The sequence below is a fragment of the Rousettus aegyptiacus genome, unplaced genomic scaffold, assembly GCF_014176215.1.
Source record: "Rousettus aegyptiacus isolate mRouAeg1 unplaced genomic scaffold, mRouAeg1.p scaffold_m13_p_6, whole genome shotgun sequence".
In the NCBI taxonomy this organism is placed as follows: Eukaryota; Metazoa; Chordata; class Mammalia; order Chiroptera; family Pteropodidae; genus Rousettus; species Rousettus aegyptiacus.
In genome coordinates this window covers 65,183,729-65,210,903 of record NW_023416309.1, presented here as the reverse complement: position 1 = coordinate 65,210,903, position 27,175 = coordinate 65,183,729, and the positions used below count along the sequence as shown (strand labels likewise).

The 27,175-nt window shown below is 50.7% G+C and overlaps 1 protein-coding gene across 2 annotated transcripts; it reads left to right on the top strand.

Moving 5' to 3' along the window:
- The first annotated feature begins 992 nt into the window (after positions 1-992).
- On the top strand, positions 993-27,054 carry LOC107511076 (GRB2 related adaptor protein). Of its 2 annotated transcripts, XM_016145176.2 has the most exons (5): positions 993-1,217; positions 9,043-9,140; positions 13,797-13,919; positions 23,521-23,689; positions 25,733-27,054. In XM_016145176.2, exons 1-5 carry the CDS (start codon positions 1,140-1,142, stop codon positions 25,916-25,918), a joined length of 654 nt encoding a protein of 217 aa, XP_016000662.1. In that variant the 5' UTR covers positions 993-1,139; the 3' UTR covers positions 25,919-27,054. The 2 variants fall into 2 exon arrangements, with proteins under 2 accessions (XP_016000662.1, XP_016000661.1); XM_016145175.2 differs by lacking the exon at positions 23,521-23,689 and having other exon boundaries at positions 1,011-1,217.
- The last annotated feature ends 121 nt before the right edge of the window (positions 27,055-27,175 follow it).

The window sequence follows — 27,175 nt, the reverse complement described above, 5'->3', positions numbered from 1 at the left end:
GCTGGCCAAATCTGGGACAATTTAAGCATCAAAATAAATGATAGTGATGGATTGTCATCCATTAACTAAAATATGAAAGCATGATATAACCATATTAATATAAATAAAGGAGGAAAAACTTTTTAACAGAAAAAAAATAGTCTCACTTCATACTTATCTGTCCAATTACCACAGGGTTCTTCCTTACTTTCGCCTTCCAGTTTTACATTTCCTTTCTTTCCCAGAGAGAAAAATATCACCATATTTATCCATTTACGCTCTTTTCCACAATACTCACGCAATTGTGTCAGAAATGCTACGCTGATACCACTGCCCATAACAAGCCTACTGAGGAAAAGTCAAGATTTATTTACATTTCTTTTTGACCATAGGATCTTCATCTCACTGAAGGTGCTCTGTGTTTAAACCAGAAGAGGTTCCTTCTGAGCTGGGGATCGATGGATGAATAAGAGTCTCCTGGGAGTTGAAAGAGGGAGAGAGCACCATGCAGAGGGATATGCATGTGCAAAAGCCTGAGAAATAAAATGAAAGTATGGTGTGTCCCAACTTCTGGGGCTGAGGCCAGGGTTTGTTTAGAGGAAAGGGGAATAACAAAGAATAAGCCTGAAAAGCTGTGTGGTGGTGCGTGGGGATGGTGTCTTGGAAGGGCCTTAAATACCAGGAAAAGAGCTTGGGTTGATGTAGTGGGCATTGGGAGACACAGGAGGCATTGGAGTTTAGAAAATGTGGTGGACAGACTGGCAAAGTGGTAGGAGTAGCTGGGACCACAACACAATGCCTGAGCTGGCAAGATGGTTTTGCAGCATTCTCTTCAGGAGACCTCAGTTGTATCATCTATAACTCGGGTACAAGGAAAGAGATCTCCCCCCCACCCCCCCGCCTCAGGGCTGCCTAGAGACTCCCCAAGGGCCATACTTGACCTCTGGGGTCTGAGGTGGGGCCAGGCCAGTTCCCATACTCTCCCTGCTCTGTAACATATCTCTGCTTCCTGTTTCTCCCCTGTCAGGGGCAGTTTCAGTCCCAGCATCAAAAGAACAAACACGTTCTCAAAACAAAGGAAGACGGTCCTCGACTGCAGAGGAAGCAGGAAGCTGCCAGCCCTGCTCTCAGCCCAGCTGCTGGGGCTCAGGGACAGCGAGATGGAGTCCGTGGCCCTGTACAGCTTCCAGGCCACAGAGAGCGATGAGCTGGCCTTCAACAAGGGGGACACACTCAAGGTAGGGTGACTGGAACCGGCTGAATGGGCCCCATATGGAACGGGGAGCTTTAAGAACCGGGAGTCTAGAAGGCCTCCCCAAACGGAGTCCTGTCACTAGAGGAAGACAGGCCTAGCTTCTCCAGTTATTATCTGTGTGATTCAGGACAAGCCGCTTCTTTCCTCTGAGTCTCAGCTTCTCCATCTAGGAAATGAGGAGCTAATTCATGATCCTTCCTTTGGGAGCCATTGCAAGGATTTAAGGAGACATTAGCATAGTGTCTGGTGGGAGTTGGTTCCACATGCAGTTTTCCAGGAGGGAATTTGAAAAGACAATTGTCGCAATGAGAGAGAGAGAGAGAGAGAGAGAGAGAGAGAGAGAGAGACCTGAAGGGAGAGACGACAAAGTACGGGGGAGGGAGAGAGAGAGGACAGGAAGAAATTCTTAGGAAAGAAATAAGTATATATGCTAATTTATTAGGGTGAAAATAGCTGTAATTTAAGTGTTAAGAATGAGGTTCCCAGCAGCATGGTGAAAAGGGATAATCAATTCCCACCACAGCTCATGTTTCCTTGTCTGGGCCCTTTTAATGAACACTGCAGCCTTCCAAGGATTGTCTAGGCAAATGAGTCTGTGGGATCTCTCTCTGGAAATGTCTTTGCTTACAAGTTTGCATATGAAAGCAGAACTCAGGGACTGGGTTCAGGAATGGCCACTCCACTACTTAGGCACTGGAGTTTCCATAAAATCATTCTGAGAAAGTCACTCCCCTCTTTGGAACTCAATCTCTGCACTGGAGCAATGAGCATCAGACTGGATGTCTCTTCACTCTGAGCCCTGGGCCCTGTTCTTGGCCCAAAGCTTCAAACATAGGAAGGGATAGGAACTCCCATTTGCTGGCATCCTGCTATATCCAGTCCCAAGCTTGGCGGTGTGTCAGTGTCGTGTTTAAACTGCTGAGGTGGGGAAGATCGGCACCCCCGTTTCATAGGTGATTAAACTGAGGCACAGGGAGGTGACGTGACTTGCTTAGTATGGAGTCAAATTTGGACATATGTCTTTTGACTCTGGAAACTGTGTTCTGTCCCCTGTGAGAATGAATGGGTTGGGCTAGGGGTTGTGAAGGTTGAATTCCCCAGGAGGAACCACATCCCCTTGAGGGAATCCCCCACCGTCCCCTTCTCTATGCCAGGATGCTGGTTACTGCATGCATCTGAGCTACCGGTTGGGTCTCATGGACATGTGGCCAGCTGGGATGGGGGCAGGCTTAGCACTAGGACTGTCTAGGCAGGGCATGAGACTCCGCAAGAGTCAAGTCTAGTTCAGAGACCTAATTTACCAGTCTGAGAGGAGTTTGGGGTCTCAAAACCTGGATTTGAGACTTGGGAGTGAGTGGAACGCGAGGAAATAGGAATGGGTTGGGTGATGGGCTTTGACTGAGTGATCGATCAATCAGTAAGCAATTATAAAGACTGCGATATTCTCACTTCCTTCCCAGACTCCTGTGCCCCGCATCCCCATCCCAATCCCAAGATTATTCAAGTTTTCCACTAAACTTTGCTTAAGTGTTAGCGGACTCCGAGCATGTTTGCTTCTAACAGAGGTGCTGGCTGCTAAGGAAGAAGTAAGTGCCTGAGGGTAGGGACCACACTGGAGCCCCAAGACATAAACAGTGCCTGATACATAGCCAGCTTTCAATAAGACATGGAATATGGAAGGAAGGAAGGAAGGAAGGAAGGAAGGAAGGAAGGAAGGAAGGAAGGAAGGAAGGAAGGAAGGTTGGTTTAAAATATTAGTTGAAACTGGGGCACCTCCCAGTGGGACTTGCACCTCATGTCCATGGAGACTGAGGAGTGGACCTTTCAAGATCAAAAAAATGATGGAGGAATGAAGACAGTGGGAGTGGCTGCCTTTTCCATCATTCATCCAACAAACACTTGAGCTACTTATTCCAGTTTTACCGAGATATAGTTGACATAGAAGATTGTATTGGTTTAAGGTATACAACATAATGATTTGATATATGTCTATATTACAAAATGATCACCCAATTAGCTCAGGTAACATCCATCGCCTTGCATAGTTAAATTTTTTCCTTTTGATGACAACTTTTAAGATCTACTCTCTTAGCAACTTTCAAATCATACAACACAGTATAACTGACTATAATCATCATGCTGTACATTACATCCCCTGAGCTTATTTATCTTATAACTGATGTTTGTACCTTTTCACCTCCTTCATCCATTTCCCACCCCCCTCCTTGCCTCTGGTAACCACCTATCTGTTCTCTCTTGAGCTATTGAGCACCTACTCTGTACCAGGCATTGTTCTAAGTACTGAGGATACAGCAATGAACAAAGCAAAGTCCTTGCCCTCCTGGAGCTGACATTCCAGAGGGTAAGTGACATCAGGAGGTGCTAAGTAGACTGAAGAAATCATCATAGGGAGATGGAATGCACAATAACCAGTGGGTGCCAGGGTAGTCTCTCAAAACAGGTGGCACCTATGGTGAGACCTGAAGGTTGAGCTGGAACCAGCCATGCAGAGAACAGAGAGCACTGGGCTGGGGAAACAGCTGGTGCAAAGGCCCTGAGGCAGGACCATATTAATACATTTGAAGAACTGAAAGAAAGGTCTGCGACTGAAGAGCAGTGAGTAAGAAGGAGGAAGTAAGGATGATGTTAGTAGGTATGAAGGAATCGGGGCCTGTAAAGAAAGCAGATTTCATTCTAAATGTGAGGCGTATTCACTGAAGGGCTTTCAGCAGGGAAAAGACTTGTTGTGATCTATGTTTTAAAAAAATAAGCAGGGTTGGACCTGGTTAGTATTTGGATGGGAGCCCACCTAGGAAGACCAGGTGCTGTAGGCGTAAAAATTTTAAAAAAATAAGGGATCATAAGCTGACAAGGTCCTTGCAATCTGTGCAGTCAACCAAGGGTTGCCTCACCTAAAAAAATAAAAATAAAAAAATAAGAAAGGGGAAAGGAATGGAAGCAAGGAGGGGCTATTGCAATTTACTGGGTAAGAAATGAAGGTGGCTTAAACTAAGAAAAAATACATGACAAAAATGTTGAAATATTTATGTACTATATATGTAAAGAATTCTCATAAATCAATGAGAAAATCACAAACAGCATAATAGAAAAATGGGCAAAGGATATGAACAGAAAAATTGCCAAAGAAGCAATGCAAGCAAATACATGCCCAATTTCGCCAATAACAAAAGATGTTCAACTTAAAGCAAGTAACTGTTTTCCATTTGCCACATCAGCAAAATTTTATTTTAAAAAGAATTTCCAAGGTTGTTGAGGGTGTAGAAAAATGTGTACTTTTTTTACATACGGGTAGTAGACAGATAAAGTGACTCAATCATTTTTGAATTGCTTTCGGAAAACATATAAAAAAGCCTTAAAAATTTCTGAACATCTCTGACCCAGAAGCTCTGCTGCTGGGAAACTGCAGTGTAATCAGAGATGTCTGTGCATTCATTGAGGAAAGGCTCAGGGGATGTGCAGTGTGTCCTGGGTCCTGGGGTTGGAGAATCAGCAGGAAGGAGACAGACACAGTCACTGCTCATGTAGCTGATATTCTGGTGGCAGACATGGACCACAAACCAGGTAAATAAGTAAAATGCGGAGAGTTTGTCAGGTGGAGACAGTACATGGAGAAAATGAAGCAGGTGGGAGGTGGGGAATGTGGGTGAGAGTTAGCAATATCGATTCAACCTAGACTGCCTGTTCAGTATGGTACAAAGTATTATACAGCCCTAAAAATGCTATTTTGGGAGGACGTTTCACGACATAAAAACGCTTATGATGCAATATTAGGTGGCAAAAAAACAGGACATAAATGTATATACACAGATAGTCAACTTCACAAAGAAAATCAATAGACATTAGTTTTGTAGAGGGAAAACTAACATTCACACACTGAAACTTTGCCTAGAAAAAAGACTAAAAAGAGTGTCCTCATAAGCTAACAGTTGTCATTTCTGGGAGGTGAGCCTTGAGGTAGTAGGTCTTTCACTCTCACAGTTTGTACAAGTTCAAATCTTGGATTTATTTCAGATTTGGATAGATTTCTTTTTTGCATTCACTTTTAAATATACTTAATTTTTTAGAACAGTCTTAGATTTACAGAAAAATTGAGAGGATAATATGGAGGGATACCCATATGCCCAGCTCCCTCTGTTGAGAATATCTTCCATTACTAGCATGGTACATTTGTTACATTAAGGATAAATATTAATAAATTATTAACTAATGAGCACATTCAGAGTTTTTGCATTAATTTTTATTGTTTAACATATCGTCTTAAAATATTATTTATCTTGATTCCTGAGTTTTTAGAGCTCCTTTAAATTTTGCTCCCAAAGTGCCTCGCCCATCTCACACTAGTCCAGGGCCCACTTTCTGTAACTATAAAAATGTGACTGTGAAGTCCACTACATCCCTTCTTCCTCTCTCAGGTCAGGGCCACAGTGCATGGGTCTGGTGGCCAGCCCTAACTGCGCAGGGCTGGGGTGCAAACCAAGCTCCATGACCTGTCCCATTTATTCATCCAATGGGCTTTTCCTAAGTGCTACCTGTGGACCAGGGCCTGTCACAGCCATGCTCACCAGATAGATCCCAGCCTCTAGGAGCCCACAGGAAAAATGTCTGGCCTTTAGTCTTGGGGGAAAACTCGGTTGCACCTTGACCCACTCTGGATAAATGTCCCCAAACATTACTTCTCTAGAAAAAAGACACTCCCTTTCTGATGGACCAGGCATTTCTGGATGCACAGTACCTCAATGCTCCTGGCTGGATAAAGGGCGTGGGTGGTGGCTTCACCCCCATCTCTCCATGAATGACCTGGCGCTCAAGACCTAGGAGATCCTACAGCTACCTCAGCATCACAGGGAAGGCTGATGGCACCCCAGACCCAACACAGCCAACCCTGAGCTCCCTCTACCTGTTCCTCCATAGCCATTTCCATAGCAGCTGATGGCCGTGACAGCCTGCCAGCTTTAGGCCCAAACCCTCAGAGTTGTCTCAGCTATGCCCTATTCATTTCATATCCACCCTCTTGTTGAGTCCTGTCAGTGGCTTTGCCAAAACCTCTGAATATGATGACTTCTTGATACCTCCGCCATCATGTGCCACCCCCACCATCGTTGCTCACCTGGGCTAGTGCAGAAGCTCCTCACTGCCCCTGCTTCCTCTGCTCCCCAGCCCAGTCTCCACACAGCAGCCATACTCAGAACCTGACTCTCCCTTGATGGTCCTCCAATGGCTTCTCTTAGCTTTTAAAATAAAGTCTGAAGTGCTTCCCCTGGCGTACAAGACCTACACGCTTTCGCCCTGCCGGTCCTGCCCACCTCTCCCCATTCATCTCCCAGTGCTGCCCCTCCTGCCTCAACTCCAAATACACTGGCCTCCTTTCTATTCTGAGGACAGAGCTTGCTCCCACCTCTGGGCTTTGCACCAGCTGTTCCCTCTGTCTTGAATACTGTTCCCCACATCTTCTCATGTCTGGTTCCTATAATTTTGGCCTTAGCTCACATGTTGCCTCCTCAAAGAGGTCATTTTTTAAAATTAATTAATTCCAACACACACACACACACACACACACACACACACACATCCCTGACCTACGGATGTTGCCGTCTCCCCTGTGGCATGCACCCGGGGCCCAGCGCGCACCCAGCAGGCCCGTGCCTCCACAGGACATTCTGTGTGTGTGTAAAGCAGATGTGCTAACCACTATACTATGGAGCCATCCCCAAAAGAGGCCTTTCTTGACCACCCCATATGACTCCTTTTGGCAGTACCCCTGTTCCCAGCCAGTCATCCTCCATCCATGTCATCCTGACATATTTTTCAGACCATTTACCACTACATTAAGTTACCTTGTTTACTTGTTTCCTTCCTTGTCCATTGTTACCTTTAAGCTATTCATTCTCTGCTATATTGCTAGGGCTTAGCATGGTGCTGGAAACATAGTAGGTGCTCAGTAAATAGCTGATGAGCGAGTGCATTAACCAGGGCACAGACAAGTAGGACAGCACCGCAGGGCCAAAGGCTTAGGATGTGAGTTTCACCAGGGGGAAAGGCTCTCTCTTTTGTGGGAATTCCCAGGTCTCAAAGGGTCTGAGGCTTTTGAATCACATTAACAGTAAGAATTCAGCTAATATAAACAATGAGAACATTTCTGGGTCCTTGGAGTAAAGATAATAGGAAAATAAAACAAAACGGGTTAGACGAATGTCTGCACAGGACTTTATAGTTCACAAGACGCTGCCACATTCAGTGTAGGCCATATATGTGCCCATTTCACAGATGAGAAAACTGAAGCCAAGGCTATGGAGAGAGTCAGGGGCAGGGAGAGTGGTCTATATAGCCCAGGCTCGTGGGCATCTTTCTTGAATCTGTGGCCATGGAAAGCAGCCTACAGGTTTTAATTTTCTTACTAAGTTGGGAGAATTTTTTGTTTTGTTTTGTTTTCAGCAAAAGTTTTTCTAAGTCAGCCACCTGCTTCCGTCTGTCCCTGGGGCTGCTGACCTTGCTCAGGCTATGGAGGAAGGAAGGAAGGGTCTGGTGAACAGACAAGAGGGTGCCTGCCTGCAGGGTAAGGGCTCAGGCCTGGGCCCAAGAGATTTAATCCTAGCTACTCTTGGCAAAATCAAACTGCCTGAGTTGATGCTTTTGTGTCAACCTCCCCCAAGCCTTTGTTCCTGTAGTAGTGCCTACTTGGGATGCTGTTCTATATCTAATATTTTTTCTCAATAAATATCTCCACTAGGATTGAGCAAATGTTGAAACCTGCTACAGGGCTGACAGGGGGGATTGCCCCCTGGGCTTGAGTCCAGAGACAAAGTGGGAGGTAGAATGGTGTAAAAACTGGTGGATCAGTGTCCCCCTTAGACCACTGAGCCAAAGACCCCAGCCCGCGAAGTCCTGGCTTGCTGCGTGGGCTCTGCCTCGCCCCTCCTGTTGGCCTGGCTTACTTCTTCCCTCTGTGCCTCAGTTCCCTCATCTGTTACATAGCTTTTGGTGATATTGACCACAGAAGGTTGTATGAGAACTGAGGTGACATACCGAAAGCTCGCCCAGAGAAGGGAGGAGGGAGCCCTAAGCTTCATGCTGTACTTACTCCACAGATCTGGCCTACTTCTCCTACAGCTGCTCAATTGCTTACCCATGAGTCCTACCCACGCTCTGGCTGTTTCAGTTCCTCTCGGCCCACCTGTGGGGCTGTAGGGGCTTCACACCATGGACAAAGAGTACTGTGATGTGAGCAAGCCGGGCCTCAGCCTCAGCCAAGCCCAAAGGTCTCCCTCATCAGCTCCCTGGTCCCTGAATATTACCGCTGAACTCAGACTGTAAGGGCTATTTAAATGCAAGTGACCCAAAGTGAGCACTAGGTGCTGAGCTCAGGCTGAAGTTCCATGACCTCCATGAGGACTTCTGCACCTCTTCTCAGTGCCTGGTATGCAAATGATTTGGGACCCCCATGCTCGGGGGTATAGCTCAGGAACCAAGGGACCTCAGACCTGTCCCCAAGACCCCTCAGCATGCTGGGGGTCTGGGTGGCAGAGCCTGAGAATCTAGCTCCAGCCCCACCAAAGCTTAACCTATGGATCAAAACCTCCTCTGGGTCTGCAACTCTCCTACCCAGGGAAGCTGTGGCCCTTCTGGGGGAATAAGCAGAACCGAGGAAATAGGCATGGCCCTTGCTACTTTGGACAGGTTTCCAGGCCCTCCTCTGTGAAATGGGCCCAGGGCTGGCTTGGGTAAAGCCTGCAGGGCACCTGAGCAGTGGGCCCTCAGCAGGTGACAACTGTCTCTCCTCCTGCCCACAGATCCTGAACATGGAAGATGACCAGAACTGGTACAAGGCTGAGCTCCGGGGTGTCGAGGGGTTTATTCCCAAGAACTACATCCGTGTCAAGCCCCACCCGTAAGTGGCCGTCACACCAGCCCTGTGACCTCAAAGCACCCCCCTCCCAACCCCTGCAGCCAAATGTACCCAACCAGCCTGGCCTAGGCTGAGCTGCACTGCCCAGTAGATTCCTTGGACACAGGATCTCCTCACTCGTGGCCTCTGTCCATCTGTCCAGGGTCTCTAGTCTCTACCCTAGGCAGAAACAGGGAACAGAGATATGAGGACTTGCCCAAAGGGTGGCAGAGTCAGGGCCAGCCCAGGCTATGATACTGGGGATCTGAAACACAAGATAATATCCAGGAAAGCCCTGGAGAGGAAGGCCCTCGGCGCTAAGCTGGCTGCTGTACAGCCTCAGGCAGGTCCCTGCTCTCGCCTTCTCAGTTTCTCTATCTGTAGCACAAGGAGGCCTGAGGCTCCAATCTGTAGAGGATTCTAGAGTTCTCTCTAAGAGGCCAGCTCATCCCTGTGTGAGAATGGGGTTGAGGCAGGCAATGCAGGGGTGGAGGGTTAGGCAGGAAGCAGATTCTGTGGTCCCTGCCTTTGGGGTATGAGGGGGAAGCTGGACATTCATTGGTCAAGCAGAGTCTGGGACCAGAGCAGAGCAGGAGTTATGTATGGGGCCCAGGTATCCTGAGGTCTGGGACCTGCTGGTCCAGGGAAGCCCCCAGTCAAGCATTTAGCGACATTCAATTTTGCTGCCCTGAGAATGGCTAAGACAGAGTCCAGCCCCAGGACAGGCCTAAGTGGCCAAGAATCTATGGAAAATCAACTGGATACGCTTGAAATGATGGCTGAGGTGGCTCCAAGATATAGCAGCTTACTCAGTCAGTTACCAAATACTAGCCTCGGCTCCAGGGCCCTAACCTGCATGGTGCTGGAAACACATGATAAGATGCTGGGGTCAGCCCTGTCCTATGGAAGTAACAGGACATAAAGAAAGTACAACATGAGAAGACAGCCAGTATTGAGGTAACTAACTGAGGAAGTGCTCTCAGAAGACGATGAGTGAGATTTTGAAGGATATGTTGGAGTCAGCTAAGGAGAGAGAGGGAGAGGGAGAGAGAGAGAGAGAGAGAGAGAGAGAGAGAGAGAGAGAGAGAGAGAGAGAGAGAGAGAGAGAGTGAGTTAGAGAGAGAGAGAACATTCCTGGGAGAGGGGGTGGAGAAAGCAATGAAGGAGAATCTATGGCAGTGGGACTGGCAGGAAGGCCTCCGATGCCAGGCCCAGGGTGGTAGGAAGCCATGGAGGTGTTTGATCAGGAAAGGAACTCAGTCAGACATGGAGGCAGGTGACAGGGCCAGGGAGGCTGGAGGAGGCAGACTGGGAGCCATGATGTATGATTGTAGAGTCGAAGGGGAGGGAGGTACAGAGCGGGGGTGGAACCTGAGGGTATTTCCTTTTTATCTGTCTTTGAGTTATTTCCAAAGCTGCCACCACCTCTGGCTTCCTGTGCTGGGAAAGGCCCCGTCACACCCAGGTCCCCAGCTACTTTGGGCTCCAGGCAACCCCAGTTTACCCTACAGAGGCTGCAGCCTCTAGCTGACATCCTAGGCTGTGGGCCCTGTGGTTTCCCTCTGGGCTGTGTGACATTGTACAGGTGTCTGGCCCTCTGGCCTTACAGTCCTCCTGTCAGTAAAGGGAGAGCATGAGTGAAGATGAGAGAGATGGCAAGAACCTAGCCCAGGGCCACAAGCCAGGGCCAGGTGCTGCAGGCATCTACAGGCCAACGGAGGACAGGCAGGAGCCATCATTATGAGCTGGCAGGTCAGGAAGAGGCCTCCAGGTGGAGGCAATGTCTGACAAAGGCTAGAAACCTGGAATGCCCACAGCTGCTGAGAAGCCCTGAGCAGAGCGGCAGAAAAGCTCACAAAAGGCTGTGGTACTAGGCCAGACCTGTCAGGACAGTGCCAGTGGCTGAGGCAAGACTTCGCCAGGGAAGTTGGGAACTGTGGAGGGTTTCAGTCTCCGATGACCCTGGGTTTCCTGGGGTTAGCTCTGGCCACTTGTGTCTGGGACAGAGCAGGAATGGGGGTAAGGCCCCCAACCCACTTACCGAAGTCATGCCCAGGTGGGTCCTTAGCTAACCTCAGCACCATCTTGGCCCCAAAATAGCGGTGGGGAAACTCCAGCTGGCGCCTGACTCAGCCCATCGGGCCCCAGGGTGTAGGGTAGGCGGAGAACTGGGGTCCCAGAAGGCCTTGTGCCTACACCAGGCCCACTCTTCCCTGAGCACTCACTGTCACCCCAGCCTGCCCAGGCGGCCCCTGGGGGAAGAATGAGGCAAACCAGCTACTCTCAGAGCAGGGGCCACGGAGGCACCTGACCCAGCTGCATGGCGAGTGGGGGTCAAGGACTACACAGAGGAAGGGCATGCTCTGCTGGGCTTGGAAGTTAGAGTCAGGAAGGACGGCAGGCAGACCTAACCGAGAGATGCGTGGGAGGAGGGCTGTGAACCACCTCACTGCAGCAGCAGCAGGAAACACTGCGTTTAGCAAGGCCCTCATTATCCCAAGGGCACCGTGAGCTAGGTACTATCGTCACTGTCTCACGGACAAGGAAACAGAGGCACAGAGGAATTGGGGAGCCCCTAAGAGCAGCTGGAGCTGGGGGAGTTCAAGACCAGGGACTTGCTGTGCAACCTTTCAGGGGATCCTTGACCTTCTCTAGGCCTCAGATTCCACATCAGTAAAATGGGGGACTAGGCGAGATGGCCTCCAGTGGAGTGGTTCTGGCAGCTGAGAAAACTGGGTCCTGGGGCAGCAGGAAATGCTTGCTTCTCCTGCGCCCTGTCCTTCAAACCACTGGAGGACCAGCTTTGCCTACCCCTGGTGGGGGCAGGGCCGGCCTTCTCAGAGGGTGTGGTTGCAACAGCCTTTGAGGATGACAACCGCCCACATGCTGATGCCTCTCATGGGGTTTTGTGGGTTCTTCAGAGACACCCGAGCCCTCAGGAAACGCCTACTTGGGGCCCATTTAGGCCTCTGCTCCTGCAGCATAGCCCTGTACCTGTGTCCTGCTGGGGCTTCCAAGTAGAGGTGCTCCCTTCTCCGCCCCTCTGAGCCCTGGGCCTCCTCATCTCAGCTCAGCCTCTGGCCCGGGGCCTCCACCTAGGACTCTGAAACTCTAGAGAACCAGACCAAACTCTCCAGATGTTTGCCTTGATCCTCCACCCTCAGCAACCTCTTTCACTATCTCCCCTGTTGGGGACACCGCCATGAGATGGGCCCAGGGTCCCCATCAGTTCGGGGAGCAAAAGTTGGCTGGAACATCACTTCTGGGGTTGTGGGCTCCCCAGAAGTAGTACCTAAGAACAAAGTGAGAACAAAGACTTTATTCTGGAGTGAGAAGTGGGCGGGGAAGGAGCCAATAGGGTATGTTAGTGATACGGCTTCTGAGTGTGCCATCCGGCTGGGGAAGTGGGGGAGACAGCACAGGTACCCGAGAGTGTTCCGTCAGTGGCGACGGGGGTGGGAAGGGCAGAGAGCTGGCTGTTTATCCACCTGCCCCCTCAGTCATCACTTGAGAATGTTCCAGGGGCTCAGAACATAGGCCAAGTATGTTAGTCACCAGGAAAAGCCCTCAGGCACAATACCCAGTGTTTGCATTCACAGGAGGCTGTGTGGAGCATGAGTGGGAAGTGGGGAGATGGGCAGGACACCACTAGCATCTGCTGCTGCACCTGATGCCCTCTGCTCTCAGCTCGAGGGCTCATCAACATCCTTAGACAACAGGAAAGGTCCCACCTCACTTCCGCTCCCCCATCCCTGAGAGCCAAGCTCAGATTCAGGAAGCATTTGCTGAAAAGAGAGAAGGGAAACATTACCTTGATGGAGGCTCTGGACTGGAAGCTCTGGGCCGGAAGCTCTGAGCCCTACCCTTGTTCGCCCAAGGTCCCACCACGAGACTTTGGCGGCTCTGGGCCACACTTTCCCCATCTAAACAATAGCCCAGTGTTTTAGCTAACCTGAAAGGCAGTCAGAGACCACCTGGACCCTCTGAGGGTGGGTGAGACCTACATATGCCGGGTGATGGGGAGTGGGGCACAGGGCTGCCTGGAGCCATGCAGCAAGATCCCTGCCTTTCACTCCCAGGCCTTCGGAATGGTGAGGATTCTGCAAGACTCTGAGCCTTTACCAGGCACCTTCTATATACCCAGTACTATCTGGTCAGCGGTAAGAGGGACTTATACCTATGAGAAAAAAATCCAAATGGCCTCAATCTGAGCATCTGTGAGATGGGTACAGGGAGAGAGCCTTCACACCAGGTCGAAGCTGCTATTGTCTGTCATTTGTTTTTATATTTTTTCACTTTTAAGAATCTACCATCTAAAACAAAAAGCTCAGCTGGGGTTCAATGGGTAGAGGTTCACTGAGGTTTGCTATTTCTGTTTTCATAATGGTATGTGTTTGCCTGGCATGATGGGAAAGGATTGGGCTTGGGAACCAAAATGCTAGGATTGAGTCCCAGCTCCCGCCCTGCCACAGAATGTGACCTTGTGCTCGTTGCTTCGCCTCTCTGTGTGTGCCTCAGGGTCCTCATCTGTAAAACGGGTGCAATCATATCTCCTGCATCTCAGGACTACTGTAAGGATCAGCAATGTTGAGCACCTGGGCATGGGGGAGTGGGTAATCTGGACTCCCTGCTGCCTTCACCTGCCCCATCTCTCTGCAGGTGGTACTTGGGCAGGATTTCCCGGCAGCTGGCTGAAGAGATTCTGATGAAGCGAAACCACCTGGGAGCCTTCCTGATCCGGGAGAGTGAGAGCTCCCCAGGGGAGTTCTCCATCTCTGTGAAGTGAGTTGTGACCTGAGGTGGGTGCGGGGGGAGGGGGGGCAGGGAGGTGACAGCTGAGCTAAGTCTCCAAGCATGGAACGGGCTCACAGATTGAGATGGCAGGAACGGCATCCCTGGAGAGGAGCAGCCCGAGCAAATGCCTGGAAATGTGACCATATGGGGGTTGGGAAGGACACCCAGCCCAGGATGTGGCCCAGAGCAGTGAGGATGTGCTTAGAAAGTAGGCTTGGGCTGACTGCAAAACCTCAAGTTCCAAACTGGGGGATCTGGACATTACCTTATATCCGGCTTCGGGAGCCACCAAAGATTTGTCAGCAGGGGAGAAAGGACGCTGGTAGTGATGTGATGGGAGTGACTGGGGGCAGGAGAGCACCAAGGCACTAGGGCAGATGTCTAGGATATACTCTGGACAGGGTCCCACTATATGATGACACAGTTGAGAGAATAGACCCTGGGGCTAGGCTGCTTGGGTTCGGATTCTGGCTCTGCCACTTCCTGGCTTATGTGACCTTGGGCAAGTCACTTAACCTCTCTATCCCTGTTTCTTCATATGTAAAATAGGTTATTACAAGGAATAAATAAGTCAACATATTTAGAGCAATTAGAATAGTGCCTGGCACTATTTAGAGGCAGGATGGCTGTGACGTGAGTGTCCAGCTCCTCAGGCAGCCTCTGAGCAATACAGAACCCAGTCCCAGAGACCACATGGGAGCAATGGAAGAATCCAGGCTGGAAGGTAGGGGCAGGAACAGGAGTGGGAGTAAAGGGATCAGACCCTTGTCAGGTCTCTGTCCTCAGACTGGGCAGTTAAGGCTTATATACCATCTTGAGCTAAAGAAAAAGGAAGATTGTGGTTTGGGGTTTCAAAGGGTAGGAAGGCAGTTCACTTAGAGATGGAAACACATCTGTTTGGTAAATAAATGTTTTCTAGACCACCTTTACAATGGGAGACACAGAAGGCTTTTGGTTAAAGAGCCTTGCTAGATTCCTCCATACCATACCTAGTTCCTATAGTTATTTATGATGATAGCTCCCTTCCTGGAGCAGGTCTTCTATCTTAATTTTTTTAGGCAGTTTGGAGTAGAGGAAGTCAAAGCTTCTTCCTGAGACTTTTGTTTCTTGAAATAATCAATATCCCAAAGAGAAGTATTTTGAGGTGGCAATCTCTGCTTCCCTTTACCTGCACCAGTAGGATCTAGATACATAAATTCAAGGATTATTCATTGAGCTACATACTATGTGCCAAGCTATTTTAGGGACTAGGGAAATGACAACAAGAAAGCCAAAGTTGGTGCCCTTATCAGTTTATGTCTCAATAGATGGATTGTGAACAGAAAACAAATGAATACAGTAGGTGCCAAGGTGGTCAGGGACAGCCTCTCTGAGGGGTGGCATTTGTGCAGAGATCTGAACCTGTAGATGGAGGCTGCCCAGGTCCCCGGGAAGGAGGACATGGGAGAAGAAACTTCCAGGCAGAGGGAACAGCAATGCAAAGGCCCTGAGGTGGAAATGTGCTGGGGTGCACTGGAACCCACAGGAGGTAGCATGACCAGGGCAAAGGGAGCAAGGGAGACAGGAGTGGGGATTACAGTCAAAGAGTGGGCCTGACAGATCCTGACAAGGAGGTCAGGTTTATCTCCGTACAATAGGGAGCCATGGAGGGTCCTGGGCAGGAGGAGATTTGATTAGCTTCCATTTTTTCACCAACCCCTCTGGCTACTATGAGGAAGGACAGTTGGGAGTAAGTGGGAGCATTGGGAGACCAGTGAGGAGCCAGGTGGGAGGAGATGGTATCTGGGGCTATGGTGGGGACTGAGAAGAAAAAAAGTATCAGAGTCTGGAAGTGGCATGGATCTCTGAAGTGGAAACCACCAGCAATACCAACTGTTAGGATTGCTGAAGGCACTGAGCGGAGTCTACATAGAGGAGGCGCTCACTGTGCCAGCTTTTACTGTTACAAAGAACAGTATCAGGGTGGAGAAGCTGCCTGCTGGAAGGAGGAATGAGTGGTGGACCCTGGAGCTTAGTCATGTGGCCTCTGAGAGGTGGTAGCTGTTCAGTGTATTGTGTGGCTCCACCAGGATGACCATTTGCCTAGGACTGGGTTGGTTCATGCCAGTGGCTCAATGATTTTCCAAAGGATATATGAACATGGGACCACTTTGATGGTTAACACAGGGGCTGGGTGTGAGGGGCGCTGTATTCACGGGAATCCCAATAAAGCAGAGAAAGAAAGACTCGGGCACGAAGGGCTCATGGTATCCCCGGCAGCCCTGAACAGACTGGGACATAATGACCCATGAGAGGATTCCTGTTTGTAGAAATATAGCTCGAGTTGATGACTTTTGGACTCCCTAGGGCCCCGTGGTAAGCTCTTACTTGCTATGCTTGCTGTCCATTTCCACTAAGAACTTGTGGGTGGCCTGTGATCAGCATGCTGGAGAGCTGAGAGGTGGTCATCTCCCGTTTTGGGCCTGGAGGCAGCCATGTAGGGGGATCGCTGTGGTCGGGAAAGCTCCTCCTCTTGATCTCTTCCACTCTACGTAACCAGCCATCAGGTTTCTTCACTTTCCTTTCCCCCTGGAAACAGGCTGGTTATCCTGAGGGATAGAAATGGCTCCTACTGTTTTTGAGCTTCTATTTCCCCATTTTTAAAATGGGAGCACTGTCAGTACGTGTGTGTGTGGGGGGGGGGGGTGGTACTGTGAATTCTTGCCCTGACTCCCTCCTAGGACAGTTGTGGGCATCTGGAGTGCCCCCAGCTCACCTCCCCACCTCCACAGCCCAGCCCCTACTTCCCACCCAGTTCTCTGAAAAAGCAGGAAATGGTAGTTTTCCATGTGCTGGCTGTTCAGGGACTCTGTCAACTGGGAATGGTGTCTGCCAGGCAGGCTGGTCTAGCTTTGAATGGTTCCTGGAATCAGCTCCAAAGCCCAAGGTCATCCAGCAAAGCAGGGGCACAGGAGAGTCACGGGAACAGCTTCTGGACTCCGAGCTGAGGAGGGGTGGTGGCCCTCTCTATCCCCTACCAGATCCTCCCTCTCCTTATAACAAATCACAGTGCCTGAACTTCCATCATTAGTACCGGCTGCACTGCCCTCTTCTGGTATCTCTCTGTAAATGCAGCCCCACCTGTGCATGCATATAGTTTCAGACCCAAACATATCTCAACCTACTGTGTGTGTGTGAACCAAGGGCAGGACAGGGACAGGAGTGAAATCCAAGGAGTGTGGTGGGGAAGTATACATGGCCTGGCCAAGAGGTTTTTATGATGAATGGATGAATGAATGAATGAATGAATGAGGGAAAGTCAATGACAGCAGACACATTCTTCATGGTAAAGGAGATGACTTCTGAGTTGGACCCTAAAGTATGAGTATGAGTTTGGTGCACAAAGAGGGGAGAGGGTATGCCAGGCATAGGAAACAGCATGTGCAAATACCTGAAGGTTGGTCAGTGAGGGTGGGTTTGGATAGCAACAAGTTTAACCAGGAGGGGAGCTGGATAGTTCTAGGGAGAAAATCTTGAGCAGAGGAGCCAGTACTAATGTTGTCCTGGAAAGTGAACTGAGAGTGTCCCTCAGAGAAATCCTTGCACATGCTCCCCAGCACCTCCCACAAGGCAAGCCAGCCAAAACCCCAAGGTTAGAACCAGCAGGAGCTTCTGGTGCCTCGCCAGCTGTGGTTTGTGCACAGCACCACAGGGTGGTGGTGTCCACCCTTGCTTTCTTCCCAGCTGGGTCAGGACTGTTGGCTGTCACTCTTGGTTCGTCATCTCTCACAGGAGCCTTTCAGTGGCTCTTGAAGGACCACCATGCAGGGATCAGAATAGGAAACTGAGACACATACATGGCTAGGAGTATAGGCTTTTGAGTAAGGATCTCAGCTCCGATACCTACTAGTTATATAACCCTGAGCAAGTTACCCTCTGAGCCTCAGTTTCCACTTCTGTAAAATGAACATCTATGTAAAGTAATTAGTATGATGCCTAGCACATAGTAAGCGCCTACTAGAGGCTAGTTATAGCGATCGTCCTTATATTGAACCTCCAAGGGCCACACAGTGCTTCTTGGCCCTGCCTCATAAATCCAAGGCTATTAGAGAAGGGGCAGTGGCATGGGAAGCAGGAAACCCAGTTCTCATCCAGGTTTTGTGCTGGACCTGCTGTGTAACCTCTGGGAGATCCTGCTCTCTCTTGACTGTAATGTCTTCATCTATAACATGAAGACAGTGACCTGATGGCCATCTAGAAAAATGATGGTTACACAGACTTGTGAGTGAGAGCATTTCCACCCTCGCTGGCTTGGCTCTCAGGGCTTCTCACCCCACTACACGTGGCATCTCCTGCACGCTCATGCCAAGCCCCATAAAGCTGTCAGAAGTGGAGTTTATGGGCCTCATGGAGCGACGGTGGCCACGGCTGGCTGCCCTTTATGAGTTTACAAATGCTGTCTCCCTCCACCTTCAGGAGTGTGATTGAGCTGGCAGCCAGAAAGCCAGGGGCCAAGGCCGAGGTGTAATGCCTGAGCCCCACACTTCAATCCAGGCTGCAATGGACTCCTCTGTTACAAATGACCGTTTATTCCCAAGTGAGACATTCTGCTTCTTTTCAGGCGAGAGGTGCCCTGGAGTCAATGCACATGTGTTTGCTCTGCCTTTCTGGTCACTGGGTACCTACTGTAAGCCAGGTCCTGTCCTAGGTGCTTGGGATTTAGCCATAAACAAAATGGCACAAAGCTCCCTATCCTTTAGGCTGTCACATTCTACTGGGGTGGCAGACAATAAATGGTTAATAAGTTATATAGAATCTTGAAAGATGATAAAGGCTCTTGGGAAATTAAGCAGGAAAGAAGTGGGGAACACAATTTTATGCATGCAAAGACAAGGAGGAAGTGATCCCCAGAAACCTAGCTCGCAGGTGAGAAAACAAGCTCAGAAAGATGCAGTAACTTGCTCAACATCACACAGCAAATAGCAGAGCTGGGGATCCGTTGACCCTCTGTACTCTGATAGACTGGGTCTACTCTTCCACACACTCTCCTTGAGACCCAAAGACCTTCCAAGGTCAGTTTGATTCTATTTCATGTCTGCTGCAATACAGGTATGACCCTCTCCCTTTTCACAAATGGGAAAACTGAGGCTAGAGAAAGGCCATGCCTATTAGAGACCACCTAACAGCCAGTTGGCACCCAGGCTTCTGTACCCAGGGCTGTCCATAGGCCCTGGCTGGGGTAGTCCTGGGGCTTCTGACCTTACCCCAGCCTGTATTTCTTCTCTGGGCTGCTATTGTCACCTTTGCTGCTACTGCCACTAGGCCAGAAAAACTCGCTGGGCAGGACTGACTGCTACTAGCATCAGGCCTGACTTGGTCCTTGAGGCCCAGCTCCTCATCCCCCTAGGTAGGTGTGTGTAGGGGTCACACACAGAGACAAACACATCGATGACTGCTCAGAGAAGGAGGCACACATACAGTCACTCACACAGAGCGAGGAGAGAGGCACACACATACACCCAGACGCAATGGAGACAGACACCTGGCACACACGGCCAGGACACAGGCATATCCCCCAGGTACTGCCCAATGTCATGGACCAGCTCCAAGTGCCTGCTCTTCTGGCCACATCCAGGCTCAGACCCCTTCTGGGTTGCCATACTGTCTTCCAGATGAGGAGGGCTCAGCAGGGCCATTTGCACTCAAGTCATCCCTGTCAGTTCAGGGGTCATCTAGACTCAGACTCAGTTCCTCCTACATGTCCTGCAGCTCCCCTAGGTCTCAGGGTGAGGGTCAAGGTCTAGAGAGTCCCCAGAGGGCAACCCCTAGTCTAAGGGGTTCTCAGATACCTCAAAGTTCCACCTGGATCTTGAAGGATAGCTAAGACCAAGACCAAGCATTAAAAAAGGAAAAAGTGTTCTTGGTGAGTCACAGGTGAGGGCCTGGGGAGTCTGGGAGACAGGATGGCTGGGAGAGAGAGACTGCTCCAGGTGCTGAGTCCTGGGAGTTGTCAGATGGGCATGGCCCTTCTTGGCCTCAGACAGGTGTGGTAACTAATCAGGCCAGGGGCTGTCACAGCAGCAGAGACCACACCTGGGTCACACATGGCAGCAGCATTGCCAGCACTGCTGCCCCTGGCTGTGGGCAAGCCCCTCTCCTCTCTGGGCTTGCTTTCCTGGCTATAGAACAAGAAATTCGGACCAGGTGGTAGAAGGGACAAAACTTGCCATTTACTGAGTACCATGCACATGAGCTAGAAGGTGGAATATATAAGCTTCCCAGATTTGAGAATTCTTGAATTCTCACATTGGAAGGTTCTAGAATTTCTGGGTCTCTTGCCCCATTCCCACATCTCATCTCCTGTTCTCCCCTCCCTGCCCCTCCTACGTGATCAGGGAAGGAGGCTTCATTCTGAGTAACTTTCCAGGTAACTGAGGATAACCTTCAAACACTAAAATGTTCAAAGTTGTGGTCCTTTGGAGTTGAGATCTTTTTCAAACTTACCGCAACCTGTCTGCCCCCTTACCCAGAGGAGAGAGGCCACCTGTACCCTAGCATCTTCCCTGGGGCCAGCGTCAAGTTAGGGCCTTCTGCCTCTGTACCAGGTAGCCCAGATGTAGAGTTATTAGGGTCCCTTTTTCCTGGCTTCTCACCCGCCTTTGGTTTTCTCACTCTACTACTGGATGTGACATTTCTGTATAACACAGCCAAGTCTAGGGGCCAGGAAACCCTGCACTCCCAGGGATAGTTCACTAGAAAGTCACTAGGCTCAGAGGCTGCCTCAAGGGAAGTTTGTGGTTTCCAGGAGCTGCAGGCCAGATGGGAAAGAAGGTACTGTCTGCTTGCCTGCCCTCTGTTCCATCCAGGAATGTGGACAGCCTGTGACTCTGAACGGCTATTCCACAGCCGACAACATGGCTTAGTCACCTAGGAACAATGCTTGCTGATGGCACAGGAGCAGCCTTGTCTCAGGTTCTGGAATCACTGTTCTATCTGACCACAGACCCTCAGGCATTTTTTAGCCTCAGTTCTCCTTAGGGAAACTGGCTCCCTTTGGAGGTAAGCCACCCTGAGAACTAGTCCCATCTTAGAGAGGACAACAGGCCTATTTCTGGGTCTGGACACCTAGAGGGCTGGAATCACAGCTCAGAGCTGACAGAAGAGGGTTTCAAAAACAAAGTACCCCAATGAACACTTAAGCCTTGGGCTGTGACATTCTATTTCCTGAGTCTAGTCTCTCTCAACTAGGCTAGACCCTCAGGACCTACTCCTCCCTCCCTACCTTTTTGGTGTCTAGCGTACAAGCCTTTATGAGCAGTTGGTTACAAGAAGGCTGTACAAGAGCTGAGGAACCCACAGAGCCCCTGACTCTGACCAGGGCGGTCTGAAGCAGCTCTCAGAAATTGGGCCATTTTATCTGGGCCTTGAAGTATGAGTAGTTTAACTCGAGAAGAATTTGGAGGAAATAGTATATGCAAAGGCCTGGAGATGTGTTTGAAAGTGGAGAAGGGTTCTGTGTTGTTTTGACCCATTGACTTGGTCAGGATAGGGGAATCCCACTTTGTCCACTGTCCCTCAAACTAGAGGGTGTTTATCTTAAACGGCTCTTTATTGCAAATCTTTAATCTTAAACGTTTAACAAAGCAGCACACAAGCCCCAGGGCTGACAGGTGGAGGAAGTGAGCAGCAGGCCTGGGCAGCTGGGGGTGACAGACGCACACTCCTGTTCAGGTCCTCGGAGCACTTGGACTGTGGGCCTCAGGGACTCAGGCTATTGTCAAACTCTGGCTTGTAAATGCACTGTGTCCAAAATTGTTTAACAAAATTTACATTTAGAACCCAGAATTTTTTTTTTCTTACTATCAAGTTTCCAGACCAGTGTTTGGTTCTCATTTAATCTCAAACAAAATGAGAACACAGCCTGTGGCTCAGGGGGTCAAGGGGCCATCTCCTTCCCAGTGGCTATCTCTGCCCCCAGCACATACCCCTAGCCATGCCCACAGGTCCTCAGGCTTCCCCTGCTGTCAGCTCTACCAGCCTAGATAAGATGCCCACCTGTGTGCAGGTTCCTAAACTAGCTTCTTCCTGGGGGAGCTGGAGCTATTCTGTGTTCCTCTGAGGCCACCAATCTGGCCAGGTAGGCTCAAGGTGGCCCTGTTAATGGCACCTGCACAGCTGAGGGTCCCAGCCTCCCTCATCTCACTTGTGAGGAGTACATCAGCCGAGGCCCAGAATGGTGAGCTGGACTATACGTCCAAGCAGGTTTACTGTGGAGCTGGAAAGGGTGGCTGTGATTTGGCCATGAAGAGAGGATGAGAGAAGGAAGCCCTCCTGGGAATCACAGCCCAGGTCACAACACAGCATAGTAGGGCTGGACTTAAATGACAAGATCTGGGACATTATCAACATCACAGTTGGAATCAGTATTATTGGTTGTTGTTATACAATGATAACCAGTCGGGGAGCACTTTGGAGTGACACTTGACATGTAGAAACTCAGATGCGGCCCCAGCTCTGGCCTTTGCTATTGTGTGACTCTGGGCAGGTCGTGGCTGCACTCAGGGCCTCAGTTTCTCCACTGTACAAGGGGCATGATTTGTTTCTCCTGGCCCGTGCATCAAGGAAGGGAATGACGATGGTTTGTGCTGCCCATTGTCCCTACCCACACCAGCACCACCTCTGGCCTCAATCCTGCATGGCCTGTCCTGGGGTGGGATAGGCTGTGTGTGGGAAGGCACCCGGCAGGGCAGGTCGCTCTGCCCAGTCGCAGCCAGGGAGGGCTCCACCCCGCCAGCCAGTTTGGGAGAGACAGGCTGTCTCCTCAGCTGGGCTAGAAGGCACGTGAGAGGATTTGGTGGAAGGCGGGCCAAAGGCTGGGAGATGAGCAAGGGGCTCATGGATTGCATTAGCGAGTAAATAAAGGAAATGAGGCTGGACATGTAATTGAAGCCAGATCTTGAGTCTGAGTGTCACAATGTTATCCTGAGGGCAATGGAGCACCGTAGAAGGTTTTTGAGGTGGGTGCAAATATAGATGAGAAGGACATGAAGCACCCAACACGCCTAAGCTCCTCTCACATCGGCAGGCTTTGGTCTGAGTCAGGACAGTCTTAGGACTCACTCCTCGAGGGACTGCAAGGGCTGCAAGGGGTGGGGAGAAGGAGAAGAATGTCAAGGTTGAGGGGGATGTCAAGGAAAAGAAATACTGTCTGATCACCTCTCTCAGAAAAACCCATTTAATGTTGCCAATAAGCCATAGTCAGAATTTTCTGAGCACTTACCCAGAAGGGTAGTGTTATGAGGTTTAGAGAAGTTAAGTGACTTGCCTAAGATCACATGGTAATAAGTGGCCCGGTCCAGGCTCCACAGCCTTAACTCTTTATACTCCACTGCCAGCTAGTACTAACCAGGTCTCATATTGAGCCAGGTCAGTGAGGCCTGGGACTACCCTCCCCCATCTGCACCTTCCCATGACTCCAGGTGTCATCAGGAAAGAGAAAGGCCTGGTTCTAGATGGTGGTGAGAAGGGAGGACCCAGGGCTCTGCTAAGCTGGGAATGGTCCCTGGCCATTGTGGGACCTTCTGAGGTGGCCATGGGTTCTCTCCCTTAGCTACGGGGACCAGGTGCAGCACTTCAAGGTACTGCGTGAAGCCTCAGGAAAGTACTTCCTGTGGGAAGAGAAGTTCAACTCCCTCAATGAACTGGTCGACTTCTACCGCACCACCACTATTGCCAAGAAGCGGCAGATCTTCTTGCGGGATGAGGAGCCCCTGCTCAAGGTAGGTAGGCAGAGGCCAGGATGGCAGGCTGGCCCAAGTGCGAGCCTCTGTGCCTCCTGCCATCCTCAGGGGCAATGATACCCAGGGTCCTGGTACAAGCCTGGCCTCCTTTTTTTCCCCCAGCAGCCCCCATGTCCCAGGAGGAGGGGAACAGCCCAGGTTGTAAAGTTCTATTCTGGTGACACTGCAGCAAAACAAGCAAGGGTGGGGAAGGAGAAGAGGGAAAGAAAAAAAAGGAACAAAATAGAAATTTCACGAGGCAAACTATCTCTCACTTTTCCTCAGCAGTACTTGGCACACAGTTGGTACTCAATAAATGTTTGTTTAGTGAATGAAGGTACTGACACTTACTGAGCCTATTGTGTGTCATGTACTGAGCTGTGCTCTGTACACCAGGAGGTTCATTGTCCCCATTGTACAGGTGAAGAAACTGGGGCTCAGAGTGATGTGACTCATCGAAGGCCACCTACCACATAGGCTCAGTCCTGGTTTCTGCTCCTGAGGAGCTGGCCTTGGGTGCAGTGCAGGGCAGTGTGAGCATTTGTGGGCAAGGTTCTGGCCAGACACAGGGCGTGTGCATGTATGTGGGGGGCGGTCCAGCTACCCCTTGTCCTCACAATAACAGCAATTTGCCAGCCAGCCCTTTCATCAAGGGGCCCTGAGGACCAGCTCTCACTCTTATTAGGATGATGACACCAGCCAATGGGGTTATTAGCCCCAACATGCTATTTTCCTTGGAAGGGGGTGTTGGCAAGGCCTGGGGCTGGAGGTCAGGACTCTGCAACAGCCCAGCTGAACTTGTGCTCTGCAGAGGGTATAGGGAGAATGACCATGGCCGAGGCCTTGGGAGGGTGCTGACCAACTGCCTCAGAGAAGCTCAAGTCCTGTCCTGTTCCTAGACCCCCCACACCCTTGCCATGTGTAACCCTTAGGACCAGTTCATCCCTCAATTAGGCCTCAGTTTCCTCTCTATCCGATAAGATGAGCTCTGGGATTTGATATCCCAGGAGAGTCAAGCGGTGTACTAGTGCATCCTCTGTCCCATTAGGATGATTGGTCTCCTCAGCCTGACCCTGGGGGCCAGGTCAGCTGTGAGCTCTCCTCTGGGCCTTTGTCTCCCAACTCCATCCCCTCCACCTCACTGCCTCGGCCAGCTCTGACCTTGAAGAGTGTGAGGAAGCCAGGATGGAACTAGGGGGCTGCCACACCCACCGCCTCGCTCTGACCCAGCCCTGGGATCACCCACGCTGTTTGGCAACTCTAGAGCCAGCTCAGTCTCCGGGGATCCATGCTACCTCCTCCTTCCTGGGCAAAGAACCGCTAATTACAGCCTGTCCACTGATCCTATCACCCATGCTGGATAAGATTCCAAAGGCTCGGAGCAGAGATTCTGGTGAGGCAGGCAGAGCCAGGGTACTGGGCATAATCATCATGGTGCCAGGCTGACATGCCTGTAGAGAACTCTTGTCCAGCTGCTATTCTTAGGTGGAGAAACTGAGTCCCACGAAGGGCAGGGACTTACCCAAAGTCACTTGGTGGCATAGGTAGGACTGGAACCCAGGCCTGAGAGCTGAGAGCAGCTCAAAATGACAGCCTTTCCCTCAAAGCCTGGCCAAGGGCAACAGCAATAAACTCTGCTCTTAGCTACATATCTCTTTATAGTTTATAAGGCCCTGTGGTTCCTGTGGTCCCAGGGCCTGGAGTCAAAAGTTATGGTTGCTGCAGAGCCAGGGAAATGAGACCCCAAGAGGGGCAGAGACTTATCCAAAGTCCCTCACTGAGGATCAGGACTCAGGTCCCAGCTGGGCCACCAGGACAGTCATATATATTGTTCTGTGTAGATAGAGTGTTTGTGTGGCAGATATGCAGGGGGCAAGCAGCAGGAAGTCCATGGGGTAGTGGTCATCCACCTGGCACTCGAGGCAGAATCAAGTTCAGCCTCGTTTCTGTCTCGAAAATTCTGCCCTCCCCAACCTGCAGCAAATCATTTGTCTTGTTAGGGCTTCCTGAAGGGGCCACACTAACTACTTCCTCTTCTTGCAGTCGCCTGGGGCCTGCTTTGCCCAGGCCCAGTTTGACTTCTCGGCCCAAGACCCCTCACAGCTCAGCTTCCGCCGCGGTGACATCATCGAGGTCCTGGAGTCCTTGGACCCCCACTGGTGGCGGGGCCGGTACTGTGGGCGCATTGGCTTCTTCCCGCGGAGCTATGTCCAACCGGTGCAGCTCTGACCAGAGCAGGGCCCAGGGGGCAGAGTCAGCAGACCATCTGTCTACTGGACACTGAGCTCCATAGAGAGGCCACGGACACCCCTTCTCCCTGGGTCCCATGAGGCTCAGCCGAGGGCCTTGGAGTGAACTGTGGGCTTCCTCACTGCCAGGCCCAGCCTCTGCTGCTCCATGTGAGTCGGACAGCCCCAGTGGCTCACAACCATGATGTTCAGTGCCTATCAGGCAAGGGGAGCTCCTGGGGACTTACACCAGCCTCTTTCCATTGGTCACCAGCTTCGTGATGTCTGAGGGTGGGCTGGCAGAGGCCCTACCCACTCTAGTCTTCGATGGCCCCATATTCAGCAAGGGCTCTTGGGTTCTACCCATTGGCAGCTCAACCCAAGGAAACATTGCCTTGATGGGTTCATCTTGGATTCACCACCACTGACTGGGCCTGCATGCCCCTCCCTCAGAAGGATCCTCCGGATATTCTAGCTACTGGGGAGGTGGCTTAGGTATAAGGGACTGGTAAGGGCACTATACATCTGTTGACCTGGTATCACTGGACAGACTCCAGGTAGAGACTGACTTCTCAGCAGCCCCACAATGACTTCGGGCTCCACTTGGGCATCCAACACCAAACTCTACTACAGACACTTTTGGGAGGGACCAGAGGCCCTGAGGCCCTGTGAAAGGGGCAGCAGTGGTGAAAAAAATGGAGGCACCTGCTCCTCTCGAAATGGACAAGCTCTGAGGGGTGGGCCCCGGATGCAGTCACTTAGGAGGCTCAGCTGTACCACCTCTTGTTTGTTCAGGCCCAGGTTCTGCCCAGACCCTTGAGAGCTTGGGGGAACTACAGGCCAGGTAGCAAATTGGAAGCCAGAGCTGAAATCTGAGGTCCAGCAACATCTAGAATGCGATGGGCAGTTTGGGTGGGGCCCCAGCTTGAGAAAAGGCAGGGTGTCCACATGGAATGTATACCTAGTAGGGGGTACTAAGCAACACCTTCCCAGAGCCTGAGCACCCTTGGGAGCAGGAAGCATAAGGGGAACTTGAAAGGTCTTTGAATGCCAGGCTGGTGGGGGTCGTGGTGAGCAGGGAGGGAGAGAGAAGAGGCTCCTGTGACATTTGAGAGGAGGCAGGATCGGGAGGGGTCCAAGGTGGGCGCAGTTCTTCCTCTGCCTAAGTCCTGGACTGAGACCATTCGAGCCCTGAACTCTGGCAGGTTGTACTGCTCCTGACATGGACCCACATACTCAAAATAAAAACAGTAATACA